The sequence below is a fragment of the Mus pahari genome, chromosome 3, assembly GCF_900095145.1.
Source record: "Mus pahari chromosome 3, PAHARI_EIJ_v1.1, whole genome shotgun sequence".
NCBI lineage: Eukaryota > Metazoa > Chordata > Mammalia > Rodentia > Muridae > Mus > Mus pahari.
In genome coordinates, this window is record NC_034592.1 from 70,778,103 (window position 1) to 70,792,670 (window position 14,568).

At 36.9% G+C, this 14,568-nt stretch overlaps 1 protein-coding gene across 1 annotated transcript in view; it reads right to left on the bottom strand.

The window, feature by feature from the left end:
- Positions 1 to 927: 927 nt before the first annotated feature.
- The window catches only part of LOC110319078 (fatty acid desaturase 2-like protein FADS2P1), a 39,169-nt gene continuing 25,528 nt past the window's right edge, over positions 928 to 14,568 (bottom strand). The window contains exons 5-12 of the mRNA XM_021194498.1: positions 13,775 to 13,900; positions 11,044 to 11,104; positions 8,572 to 8,648; positions 8,300 to 8,397; positions 6,676 to 6,772; positions 5,090 to 5,169; positions 2,757 to 2,882; positions 928 to 1,517 (exon numbers count right to left, since the gene is read on the bottom strand). Coding sequence (XP_021050157.1) covers positions 1,469 to 1,517; positions 2,757 to 2,882; positions 5,090 to 5,169; positions 6,676 to 6,772; positions 8,300 to 8,397; positions 8,572 to 8,648; positions 11,044 to 11,104; positions 13,775 to 13,900 — 714 coding nt within the window. The 3' untranslated portion in view covers positions 928 to 1,468. The remainder of the gene's footprint in view (positions 1,518 to 2,756; positions 2,883 to 5,089; positions 5,170 to 6,675; positions 6,773 to 8,299; positions 8,398 to 8,571; positions 8,649 to 11,043; positions 11,105 to 13,774; positions 13,901 to 14,568) is intronic.

Sequence of the window (14,568 nt, forward strand, 5' to 3'; positions counted from 1 at the left end):
CAGATTGCAATTCCACCTAAATGCAAGTCTGCATCCAGATAGGAGAAATCACCTGTGTCTCTACTAGCGGTAAAAGTAATCACTGAGTGGACAGAGCTCTCCATCCTTCTCATCCTCTGCTCACCTTTCCCATTGGACATTTAGCATCTCTTCTCCAGAGTTTGTTCTTATTTTCTTAGCTTTGGTCTGTGTGTTTGTGAAACCTTTGGAAGAGTGAGTGATTAAATGTTCTGTTCTTTATGCAATTCAATTAGAATGCAGACAAACCTATAGTATTTTAAGAGTTTTAGGAGAATGAATGAATGCTTACTGAAGACTTCAGACAACAGTTAAATCAATAACTTTGTTTTGCTGAATGTTATGGAAGAAAGCCTTGTTCTTTCACATTTTTTCCTTGAAAGTTAGGTCATGATTTATTATGCCCTTCATGAAATAGCTTCACAAAGAAATTAGTGTGCTACTGAAAGTGTTCATTCCTTAGTATGTGATTTTAAGTAATCTTCAGTCAGAAGAGCCTAAAGAGAAAAATTAGAGCATCTGTAAAATGAGGATATATTCCTAAAAATATAGAGTGGAACTAAGACTGAACAAAAAGAATAGAAATAGAGATCAGTTGAGAAATTCACTCTTGAGAGAAGAAATGGCCAAGACTGTCTTAATTTGCTACAAAAATTAAAAAAAAAAAAGACTTGATACAGCCTGCGATTTTCATTATAGAAAATGGAGCTCTTTCCTTCATTTAGGTAGAATTCAGTAAGAGTGTCTGGGGACTTTCGCTCTACTACGTAAAGAGTAGGAAACCTAACTCTATACTCAAGGGACAGTATTCTTCAGTCAAACAGAAACCCTGTTAAACAAATCTTCATCAGTTGCTATTGGAATTGGATTTGGGGAATTCTTTTACGAGACTATAGAAATTGCATATATACACTAATAACACACATTTTTTTATTTACAATACTGCAATTGCAAAGTGAAGACAAGTATTTGAAGGTATTTGAATGCTAATTATAACCAAAATTTGAAGTTCACCTATTTGAAAGGAAATAAGCAATTTTTTCCCCAGCAGGAATGTCTTAAATAAACAATTCTCTTCTAAGAACAACTACACTGACTTCCAATGTGCTCTGTCAGAGATCTTTACTTTTCTTACTTCCACTTCTGTCTACATCATATTATACCCCTCAAGAAACAATTTCACTGAGGTCTATTGGAACTAAGTCCAAGACCCTAATGAAAAAGTAGAGTGTCTTCCCTTTGTTATTCTGAGAGAAGTCACCTTTCTGTTTCTTCTTTCTCTCAGTTACAGAGAAGACCTTCATGGAGAGGTTAGGATATATTTTTGTGATTCACATTCCTGGGACAATCATGTATGCTGCTTTTGCCAGTTAATTCTCAGTTAATCAGAGAAAAGCACATGCACAGCCACCACCCTCTTCAGAGACACCAATAAATGCAAGGCTCTGCATCATTCATAGTAAGCATCCATCCAGAGGGAAGCAGACTTCTTCAAGGACCTAGAGAAGAAAACAAAAATTGTCAGAAAGTGAAACTCAGTGCAAAGGGATTCTCCATGAAACATTTATCAGATTCACTGTTTGTTTTAAGACAATGTAGTTTCTAGTCATATTTGATAAATGCCATTGCATGTGAACCAGGGAAGGGGATCAAATGCACTGAATTTCTTTTAGCAGATAAATTTGTCTTTTTTTCAGGGAGAAGGTTTGAGTTTAGCTTTCATTTTATTCTTTTTTATACCATATACTTAAATATAAACTCATACCATATTCACCTACCTACCCTATTTTATAATGTTGAAGATGAATTTCTAGAGTTTAGGAATGTAACATCAAAAGAGACAAATGAATTCTGGCCATACAGTCTTGTCTTGAAAGATAAACATTACATAATTGTTTACTCAGCAAGCTGTTTAATCAAGGTTGTGATAGGACTGTGATAAGGACTGTGATAAGGATAGATTTAGTCTTGAGATAAAGGCTGACATAAGGGAAAAAATCGCAATGGTCTTAGAGAATGATTGTGGATTGAGAAGGTGAAATGACGGGCAGTCATTTTGAAGAATGTTGCAGGCAGAAGAAAAATGGCAAAGGAAAAGATGGTCAGGTACAGGGAATTTGCAGCAAGTGAAGGTAGACCAGATGTGTATATGACAGAAAGGAAGAAGAATGTGGAGATTATGAATGAGCCAGATGAGATCAGATATGGCCATGGTGGCCTTCAAAATATTACCCTGATTTTTTTTTTTTAAAGAGAACATTATTAAACTCAGACCAGTGGTTTTAAAGTTGTCAGTAACATCGTCTGCAGGAAAATGCATGGGCATGCATATGTATTTGTTGTTAGATTAACTACACATGGCCTGACTGATTCTTGCATTACACCCATCTACACATTAATAATTCCTCCACTGGATCAGAAGATTTGTTGGTCTTTCCAACCATGTTAAATTCTAAAGTATGTCTAGAGGTCTATGGGGAATAAATACAAAGACAAATCTTATATAGCTATGATTTCAGGAAATTTGATCTATGGAGAACAGTAGTAGGATATTTCTAATAAGAAATATTATAGAGTCAAGTAGGTAAATGGTAAAGATTTGTGTGCCTTTATTATTGTTGATACTTGTGTTTCTTAACAAATGGTTGTTCGATGAAAGATTCAAAAGCTGTTGAAAAATTTAGAAATTGGGAAGAAAGGAAAATGAGAGCTATGTGCAAAGTTTATTGTGTTATTACCTGACAATATCTCCAAAGGCCTTCAATATGGGCTTATTTATATACTGCAATCCATGCTTGGCACACAGTGATTTCACCAGAGGTGCCACTTTGTGGTAATTATGGCGTGGCATCGTGGGAAAGAGGCTAAGAAAACAAACAGCAGAGGTGAGATTTAAACCTAAAGAGAAACTCAGATTTTTTGTTTTTCGTTTTTTGTTGTTTAATTTTATTTCTAAATAAAATAGTACTGGGAATGAAGACCCAAACTTGACCTTGTATAAGCCTTCTAGTAAGCCAAATCTTTTACCCCAAACTCTTCTCTTGTAATATCTCTACAAGCCATGTGTATGGCAAGTGCTCAGGAAATGCTAAGAGAATAACTATTAGCCATTTAATATGCATATTTTTGGTCAGGTCAAATGAAAATATGGATTAGCTAGCTTTAGGAATTGGTTAAAAGAGCAGATCATGTCTCCTTCATTCTTGCCTCTCTCATGTTCTTCCCATCTAAAAAGTACTGTTGAACAACTAAGTATTCACTTAGGTCTAGCTGTGACATTTAAATTGAAGTTCAGTTTGGACATTAAGGGAAGAAGTCTTTTATCCAAGGTTTGGCACATAGCAATCCCAGTAATTTTTCTTGACCTGGATATTTTCTTTAGCAATATATAACTCATGATTCTTCTTTTGCTAGGGTGTTCAAGCATTTACAAAAAAATAAAGATTGAAAGAAATAGCGTTAAGACTATATGAGCTCTTTTGTTCTCTGACTCCTAGATGTAGCTTCACAGAAGGAACCATGAGAAGCATCTTGTAAGCATTCGAGGGAGATCAGATGTCCAAACATTAACATTTTCTATTTCTTTATTGTATGTCCAGTTCACTGATTAGTTAGAAGGTTATTTTTAGATTCACTGGTGAATTTCAGAAGTGACTAGATTTCATTCTTGGTTACTTTATGACTTTGGCCCTAACCTGATAGTCACATTAAATTGGACTTAAATTTCAACAAAACTTGGTTACTCAAGGGCTTTAATTTTTCTTAGGTTTCTTTAACGAACAAAATATACGTGAGCACATGAACTATACGTGAACATGAAATATACGTGAGCACACTCCAGATACCTCCTGCACCCTACCACAGAAATCACCTCTTCTTAAAACTCAGAATATATGGTAACTAAGTTATTGGTCTATTTCTATGATTCTACTTCACTTCTCACAACAGTTAGGAGCTCCTTCTCACCCCACTCTCCCAACCATTTGGCACGGATGGGCAGCTGTCCTTAGCAAACCCTGCTTAAACTTTTTAACTCCATGAGACTCTTTTTTTTTTTTTTCCTGAGACAGGGTTTCTCTGTGCAGTCCTGGCTGTCCTGGAACTTGCTCTGTAGACTAGGCTAGCTTCGAACTCAGAAATCCACCTGCCTCTGCCTCCCAAGTGCTGGGATTACAGACATGCACCACCACTGCCTGGCTTCCCTGAGACTCTTAACTGAATAGTTGTACTGGTTAGTTCATATTGTTGTTCTACATATAGGGTTGCAGAACCCTTCAGCTCCTTGGTTACTTTCTCTAGCTCCTCCATTGGGGACCCTGTGTTCCATCCAATAGATGACTGTGAGCATCCACTTCTGTATTTGCCAGGCACTGGCAGAGCCTCACACGAGAAAGCTGTATCAGGGTCCTTTCAGCAAAATCTTGCTGGCATATGCAATAGTGTCTGGGTTTGGTGACTGATTATGGGATGGACCCCCGGGTGGTCTCTGGATGGTCCATCCTTTTGTCTTATCTTCAAACTTTGTCTCTGTAATTCCTTCCTTGGGTATTTTGTTTCCTATTCTAAGGAGGAATGAAGTATCTACATGTTGGTCTTCCTTCTTCTTGATTTTTTGTGTTTTGCAAATTGTATCTTAACCAGTACCCACAGAGCTCCTGTCTCTAGCTGCATATGTAGAAGAAGATGGCCTAGTCGTCCATCATCGGGAAAAGAGGCCCCTTGGTTTTGCAAACTTTATATGCCCCAGTACATGGGAATGCCAGGGCCAAGAAGTGGGAGTGGGTGGGTAGGGGAGCAGGGCAGGGGTATAGGGAACTTTTGGCATAGCATTTGAAATGTAAATAAAGAAAATATCTAATAAAAAATTGAAAAAATAATAGAAGATGCCAAAAAAAAGAAAAAAAAGAAAATATTGTTCAAAATATTTGACATATGTTCATTTTGGACAAAATTTCATAGTTTGGGTAATAAATATTAAAATTAGTAAAAAATATTGAATGGCTGTGCCATATTGCATGATACTAAGGGTCAGTAAGGCATTGCTCCATAATAGACCATTTGCATCACTCACTGGTGTTCAATTTGGAAGTTCAAATGTCCAGTGAACCAGTCATTGAAAAAGGATTGTTCAATATTACAGGTGGCCACAATCTGCAAAGAAAAAGTTTGTATTAGCTATAAGTGAGCCTAAGTGTCAAAGAAAATGCTATATTTTTATGTAAATCTACTAACATATGCATATTATTGTTTACTTTTTATTTTTTAGTAAATATATAACCGAGTTACATAGACACAGTTCCAGCCTTCAAGAAGTTTACCATTTAAATTATACTAATATATTTTGCTAAGGAGTCCATATAAAGGAATAGATGTCAAGGGGTATTAAGACTGAAGGAGAAAATGCCGCAATCATTCCTCAGACACAGATGGTTATGTCGTCATGAATGAGGAGTTTGACTGATGCAGATGGATTTTTAGGATTGTGTTGGAAAATGTATGGTTAGGTTTGAACATGGGGGTTTCTGAGTGACATGAAATAATGAAATATTAATGAAGTCCTTCTGCAGTAAAATTACAGGGTTAAGAATCACATAGGAAAATTTTTATAACATATATTATGGGCAATGTTTTAAAAGCCCTACTATATAAAATGTTATCCAAATATATAATACTCACATAAAAAGGTCAAGGGTATGTGGAAAGCATGGGATCTAAACAATGAGTGAAGAAATGATGAATGTAAACTAAAAGATATGGAAGTAGCTCTCAGGCCAAACACCTGAAAACCCTTCTTCTTGACTCTAAAGGGTGAGGCCCCTCTGATTGCTAGGGTGCAACTCGTCTTACAATTTTAAGTCTTAGATTCACTTGAAAGACTTCATTATATTTAATGATTAGAATAGAAAATCAAAACACATTTTCTATAAATTCTCAGATAATAAACATTATCTTTAGACTATTGTTAAGTACATAGAATTGAAGCATTTTCTCCCTTGCCTTTCCTCCCTACAGTCCTCCTCAAGAACCTTCCCTCAAACTCCTCCCATGAGCTACTCTATTCTCACAATGATAGCCTTTTTTTTATTACTATTGTTACATATATATGTCCATATATAAACAAATATATAAATATAACTCACTGAAGTTTTTTTATTGTTTGTGTGTGTATAGTTTCTGGCACGATCACTTTGTATTCAATAAAGGAATGGGTTATAATTTCAATAGTTCATCTTTTAATTTTGTTATCAACATTAAATTTTGTTGTAGCATCAAAGTGGTCATGGATAATATATAAATAAAGAAACATGACCATGGCCCAGTAAACCTTCATATACACAAACAATCAGTGTTTCAGATTTGGCCTCTGGATTTTAGTTGACTGATTTTAGTTTGCAGTCAAGACTCTATAACCAAACTGCTTAAAGCTTGTTGCTATCACTTATTAGTTACCAAACCTTCTCACAGGTAGGTTTCATCATGTTGTAAAAGTGAGAATAATCATTGTGTCCACCTTGTTCGGTTACATGTAAAACATCTCATGGTTCCTGTCCTCAGGAAATTGTTTTATGAAGGCAAGTTATTATTTTGATTTGAGGTTAGCAGTTGTAAGCCAGTCTGGTTGGAAGGACTGTCCCTCAGGAATGCCATCATCATCACCTGAGTGCTTAGCCAGTCGTGGTTCTCTTCCCTGCTCATTTTCATTGGTATGTGACTCATCTGAGTAACATAAGCAATCCAGGGGCTCTCAATAAACCTGTGGAGGTATAAAAAGGGGGAGTGGTAACTCATTTAGTATGTTTTACGTGTAATCACTGAGCTTGCATGACCTCTGAACTGTCCAAACCCTGGGGGAAATGAAAGTGACTCTAAGATTCTAGTAGCTGTCTATGGACTTCAAGTGCCATTTCTTCTTTTATTAAAAATCTTTTTATTATTAGTTTTAATTAATCATTCCATTCATTTACATTTCAAATGATACTCCCTTTCTGGTTACCCATCCATAACCCCCCATCCCATCTTCCTTCTCCCCCCATCCTCTTTGCCTCTATGAGGGTGCTCCTTGGCCCATACACCTATTCCTGCCCCACTGCTCCAGCATCTCCCTATGCTGGGGCATCAAACCTCCACAGGACTAAGGGCCTCCCCTCCCACTGATGTCAGAAAAGACAAGTCTCTGCTACATATGTATTTGAAGCCATGGATCCCTCCCTATATACCCTTTGGTTGGTGGTCTAGTCTCTAGGAGCACTGGGTGGTCTGGCCAGCCCACATTGTTCTTCCTATGTGGTTGCAATCCCCTTCTGCTTGTCCAGTCTTTCCTCCAGCTCCACTGTTGGGGTCCATGACCTCAGTCTGATGGTTGGCTGAGAGCATTGAGTGCCATTTCTAACAAGTTTTGGCACACAAGTACTTGATGATATGGCTTGTCCCATTTCCTAACTCAAAGGAGCACTGCTTGCAAATATTCTACTATAGCTTTGGTGCAAGCATAAAAGATATTGGGGGCTGAGTTCTTGCCTGATGTGCAGGAAGTTCAGTTCAAAGTCTAGCATAAGGAAAAAAAATTAAAAAAGAAAAGAAAAGAAAAAACTAAGCCAGGTTCTTTAAGGGCATTTGTAAAGTAATTGACAGTTTGTCTACAGACAGAGTTTTGTTCAAGTTCTATATTGGTTACATTTTTGCCCTTACTTGTTCTTTTACCTTAGGCAAGCAATTTAATCCCCCAAGCTTCAGCTCCTTGAGCAGAAAGAAAGATGATACTATCTACATTGTAAGGCCATGTGGGGATTAAATCAAACAAAATGTTGACTGTCAACACTTAACAGATTTTCTGATCCACAGTTGCTCTCATTGTCATCTCAACTAATAGGGGTTTAGTATAGCAATGCAACTAAATGAAATATAAACAAATTAGAAGTTTGGGAAGGGCTACTTATGCAAAATAGAGCTTTGAAGCCATTGTGGTTTGGTGAAAAATTTCTTGTCATGACAGCTTCAAATTTCTCTTGTCCTATCATGATTCTTGGCAGAGTTTATGATGTCAAAGCAGCTTAAGTTATATTGGCCTTAAAGAACAATGGCTTAGTTGGGAAATGGCTTAGTTGGGAATCTAAAAATATGGGGACAACTGAACCTGGACAAATTCTTCTTAGATGGAATTTGTGTTATTCAATCACTTGAACTGTTGTCTTTCATGGGAATGGATCACATTACCATGATATTTTGCTAATTACAAGTAGCTCTGGTAAAATAGGTTATAGAAATAAGAGAATATTCTTACTTGACCAAATATATGAGCAACACTGTTCCGAAAATTCCATAGAAAGGGCCAAATGTGATGAAATACCGAATGTAAAAGCTGCTGACCCACGCAATGTCCTGCAGAGATAAGCAATTCAGTGAGAAGCCTTGAATATGTTTTCAGATCCTGTTCTTAGAGAACTATCTCAATCTGATGTCCTGTTACTCACAGAAGCTACACAGGAAGACACGAAGCACTGTCAACTCATTTTCTATCTGGTCTAGGTTTAGAAAACGGGATGAATGACTCACCGTCCAGTACTTTCGAAGGTACATCACTTGCATGGATTGCAAATTAAAGTAGACAGGCATGAGGAGGGGGAGTGCAACTGAAAAAAAAAAAAAAAAGATAAAAGAAAAAAGACAAATGAGCGATGCAGACCCCAGTGCAAGCCAGCTGGTGTTTGATTCTTTTGCATGCCCTTCCCAGAGTGCTGGCCTTGAGAAAGGATGCAAGGAGGACATTCAAAATGACATTCTGGGCTTTAACACCTCAGAAGCTGAGGAGAGACTTTGGCCAACAGTTCCAGGTTGAAGTTTCCTGAAGTAGCAAATGAAATAATGAATTTTTCAGAGTGGGTTCTGTTACGATACATTGGTATGACAAGAATTATGTGAGTTTACTTATTTCCGACCTATATACCCATTTTTCTTACAGCATCAAGACCTTCAAGAGCAAAAAACAGTCTCAGAGGGACCCTCATGCTTTGAGCAAATACCTTTTCCCTGGCCAAACTATAGTTTTGTTACTTTGAACTTTGTTCTCAACTAGATCTCAAGCTTGACCAATGATTGCTAGTTGTCAGGACAAATGATTTCACCCAAACCCACTCTGACAGACCAAAGCCAGAGCACACCAGTCTTGCCATAGTTCCTGCTTGGGAAAACTGAAAAACCTGCCAGTATTTTTCTTAGAGAATTACCTTAGACTACATATGACTGCAAATTACAAGGAGAAGGTCCGTGTTTCCTAGCGGTACTAGAGCCTAGCACCGATAAATACATGACTGCGAACACAGATGCTCTAACTTCATCACACTCCTTTCTCTCTCTTCTCTTCAATAGTTTAAAATGTATTTCTTTAGTATTTTGAAAGTCTCCCTCTCACCATTTGTTTCAGCTGAGTTAAGCTCAGTTGGTACTGAAATTTTTCTCTCATTAGTCTGAATAAGATTTTTCTAGCCATGTTTGACACTATGTTTTACTGTAACAATTTGAGCCTGTCTTATTTGTACTCAAGAGGCTCTCAGCTGACATTCCAAAATGGGGGCATCAAGAAACTGTTGAGGATTTGTGACATAGGTATCCTGGAGTGAACTTATAATCGGTACTCATTCCTCACCAGCAAATGGGATCTTTTATTACTACGGAGACATTATATTAAGGCATATTACTTAGTCAAGTTCAGTAATAAAAAACATTTTTTGTGTCTTTGTGTGAAACTACATATGATTTAAGCTGATGTCAGCTACCTATTGGAATGTGTCACAAAAAGGGTCTAATGATGGGTACAGCATGTAGGGGCTGATTCCCGGTGTGGAGTTGAGAGCTGAAATGGGTAGTTCCACTAGACAAGTAATCCATTCAGTGGCTTTGTTCAACAGGTATGTTACAAGTGATCACTAACTGCCTTATGGGCAAATGAGAGCCTGTGTTGGCATCTTAGTCTCAGAAGTACTAAATTATATGGCTAGGTAATTACTTATTATGATGGGATATTCTTGTGCATCATAGGATTTTTAAAATTATCATCAACCCCTTCCACACTGAGAGACAAAACTGTCTCTAGACCTTGTTCAAATGTTCCCTCATTAACAAAAATGTCCTCAGTTGACAACCTCTGGTATAGGAGGTGTTTGTTTCCTTTTCTGATGTTGGTTTGTTTACCAGATGTACATGTCTGTTTCGCATGAGTAGACTTTGGAGTTACTTGAACACTTGTTCATAAGGAGTTTGATTTTGTTTAATAATAATACTAATAAATAATAATAATAATAATCAGTGGTGTCAGAATTACTGAACTAAATGGTTTTGCTTAATAGCTTGGTAATATACTGTTCTGCCTAATTCTCTCTCTCTCTCTCTCTCTCTCTCTCTCTCTCTCTCTCTCTCCCTCCCTCCCTCTCCCTCTCCCTACCCCTACCCCTATCTATATCTATATCTATCATCTCTTTAACATAATCATCTATCTATACCAATCTACCTATCATTTATCTATCTGTCTCCTATATCTATCCTTTAACTATCATCTAAGCATCTGGTATGTTTGCATTTGTTAGAGCTGTTTGCTGATCATAACAGATACAAGCTTTCTTCCACGTACAAACTTTCTTGATGCTCTTTATCTTTGGGTCTATTTTCTCTGGTATCACACTGTTTTCCCACACCTCTTCCCCCTACAAAAATGTTATTATTCTTTTATCTAAATATTGTAAAGATTTTCTAAGGCAAGAATGTTGGACAGTATGATTAGAAGTCTGCCTTCTGACTCTCTTTTAAGGTTTTAAATACTTTTCCTTTCTTGCTCAATACCTAGTATGATGGACATCTGCTACAAACGCTTATTTAGTTTACCTTTTTCATTTTCATAGTTTCCCAGCCTGAAATAAGATCTGTTTATTTTCTCATTAACAAATCAGATATAGGTTGGTTTCTGTGAGACAGTTCTGGTCATGCCTTCAGCGTGACTACTGATTACAGGGAGAGTGGCTACAGGAGACTCACCCATGTAGAAGTACAGGTGTTGCTTCTCGTAGTCAATGTATTTTATTTTCTTCTTGCCATACTAAAAGGACAGAGAATAAGAGTCGTTATTCTGTAGCGTGTGGGGGGGGGGGGAGGGAGGAAGGAGAGAGGAGAGGTATGATTTTAGGACTCTGCCTGTCAAATTTGAGACACTAGAAGAACCAGAACAGGCTTGGGAGTAAATAGTGTGCTTTAACTGTGGGTACTTCTTGCCCAGATGGATTATTTCATTTTTACTATATTGAGTTTATTATCATTTAAAAATTCTTATCTAATAAAATATAAAATTAGTTTTCCTTGTGTGATTTTTTTAAAACTTTGAAATGTTTTCCCTTTTTGTGCAATGTTAATCTCAAAATCTATATTTCTGTGTAGCCTTTAAGCTCTTCTTAAAACTGTAGTGCTTAGAGCCTGGTTTGAACATCACACACTATCTCTCCCCCTTCATCCAATGGATGCTTATTAACTATTTTTCTTTCTTTCATACAAAGGACATACATTCTCCATCCTGTCTACCTTTTTTCTTTTATATTCTCATCATAGATTTCAATTTCACTTTTGTATTTCTAAGTCATCATGATAGTATATATAACATTTTTACAAACATCATATATAATTATTCATGATGTGTAACTATAAGATTCCATTCATAAACTAGAATTTTTGGTTCACTTGTTCGGCTTCTTGGACAATTTGACCTATGCTCAGGACACAATGGTAGCAATTACTTTGTCAGGAGATACAGCACTGATGTTTGTATATCTCTATTATGTAGCTGACATTCATTGAAAGATTATTTGAGAGAATAATAATTCACACACACTCAGTTCTCCCTCTGACTCAGCTACAACACCCGAGGATGTCTTCTACTCATTTTATTCAGTTGTTCCTCCCTCTTTTATATACAGATATCTTCATTTATCTAGATAATGCACTTAACTTCTCATTTTGTTACCATAAAGATGAAAAAGTATGGTGAAATATCTATAGTTGCTCTCAAGTCTCCAAAAACCTAACTAGTGAGAAATGAGGAAAAGGGATAATGAGGAAAATGCCTGAGACTTGGTAAACATAGATAGACTGGCTGAGCAATACACTGAAGAAGGACAGTAAGCCTCTCAGGACATAGACAGAAGATATTGAAGATTCATTCAATGTGGGTTAAGAACATTGCTTGAAAGAAGAGTTAGGAAGAGTTTCAGGAAAGATATATGAAAGGAAAAGCTCATAACTCAGAAGAAATTCCACTGCTGTGCAGCTACACCATTGAGTTTCAGAGGTGGAATAACTGTAAGTCATACTTTGAACTACAGTGTCTGTGAATGGCACAGACAGCTTTTAGAATTTATAGAGGAGGCTTCTGTATTTGTGAAGTGTCAGCACGTACACTAATCACATGTCTCTAGAAGGCGCCTTAGATGGTGTTCCGTGGACAAGCTTCCTATGCTCAAGAGGGAATATCAGAGACACCAACGTAACACTATTCTAGTGATGAGCACACAAGTCCACACGCTTCAAGGGAATCAAAGTTTTTGTAGTGCTATTGTCAAAAGCAATCAACTTGTGATAATAGGTAACATCTTTAATACATATATTAGCAAGAACCTTTGTTTTCTACTTTACTTGGGGCAGAAATAAATCCCTGTAAGCTGAAAAAAGAAAATTTTCTAAAAGTTACACAACCTTTGGGTTCTGTGTAAGACAGGCCTAGACAACAAACAACAGGGATGGAATCACATTTTCTAATACCCCAAAGTTCTTCTAGAAGACAGAGACAGAGAAGAGACCTGTTTGAAAGTATGTGATTCTCAGGAGCTACCATTCTCCTAGAGGAGGGATAAAGTTTTGCTTTAATCAGTATGCCTCTTTGTATAAGACACACTCTATTTGTATTTCTATTGTATAAAAATTTAGTAATTTAAATAGTCTTAAGTAATTTAAATAGACCGAAGTTGTGACTTTAAAGAAAAATCAGTGATTTAAAAAATCAGCATATCAAACTTTATATGTCCCAGCACAAGGCAAGGCCTGGGCCAAGTAGTGGGAGTGGGTGGGTAGGGGAGCAGGGGCGGGGGGGGGGGTATAGGGAACTTTCGGGATAGCATTTGAAATGTAAATAAAGAAAATAATAATATCACTTAAACCCTCTAGGTTTTGTTTGAGTGTCCAAATTGTGCATGAGATTACAGGCATCATTGGGCATTGTGGTTCATATAAATCAAACACACCAAAATGAACATGAACTAAAATAATATCGCTTCTTTTAACTAGACTAGAATGAGTTCAGTTAACCAGTGTTTAGATGCTTACAGCCTAGTCTTAACCAAATGCAATGAAATATTTTCTCTCAGTGAGCATCTCTACATCTTGCTTTGAAAACTAACATCGGTCCTCATCACCTGATTCTACTGCTTAAGAATTGTTTATGTTGCCTCATAGATAGTGATAAGCACTAGCAGTGAACCTATCATTGGGGTTGCTCAAGAAGGGTGACACAGGTTATTATGTTTTCTGCTCTGGGAGTCTGCACTAAGTGACCTTTACGGTCAAGGAGTCATCACTTGTAAAATGCTTTTATACTTAAAACTTCAGGTCTATATATGAACATTAAAAGGGAGAGAGGCTTTGAAATCCTTTGTGATTCTCTTTCTTTGATAAGGTGCCACTTCCAGGAATATTTTCTTAATGTTGATGGTAGTACTAAATGCACCTTTATAGGTTGAGTATCTCCAAGCAGAAAAAGTGGCCCCACATCAATGTCTGGATCCTTGGGGTAGATATTTGGTTTTACATGATGCTGGAAGTGTCGATAATTCCACCAATCAGCTGACAGGCCCTGAGGAGAAGACAGAACTCATTAACAAATAGAAAAATTCCCCTCAAGTAACCCTCATGGGTGGAGTGCTCTGTATCTTCAACACGAAAATAAAAGATTTGGCGTCTCTAGTTGCTGCTGCTGCTGCTGGGCCACAGGATGACTTATTTGAAAAAGGCAATCAGAGTTTAGGAAGAAGTACTTTTCTAATTCAAGAACATAAGCTAAAAAGAACTCCTGAGAATGGAAACAATCTACTCATCTGGAATGATTTTCTAGCCTTCTTTTATAAGAGCATAACCTAAGAAATGGTTCTGAAGGAAGATGAAGCAGTGAGTCTTATTCCTATTTGACACATAAAGGAACCTCACAGCCAAGATTTTAATTAGTTCTGGGGAAAAAGTGGCCCTATATATGAGATTTCAATGAATATTTAGCAGAATCGTGATTTTGAAGTGTTCTTCCTGGAGAACTCTACTCAGATCATTGCAAGTCCCAGCTCAATGCTCTCCTATAAAAATAAATGAGAGTAAAAAACATTTTTTGCAGGTGCCAAGCTAGAATCATCTTTGATTAAGCTGTTAGTGATGTTTTCTCTCTTACTCTAATTTTGAGAGTTTTAATAAAGCAAAAGATTTGGAGGTCTCTCAATCTGTTTTCATATATTGGCATTATTATTATTATTATTA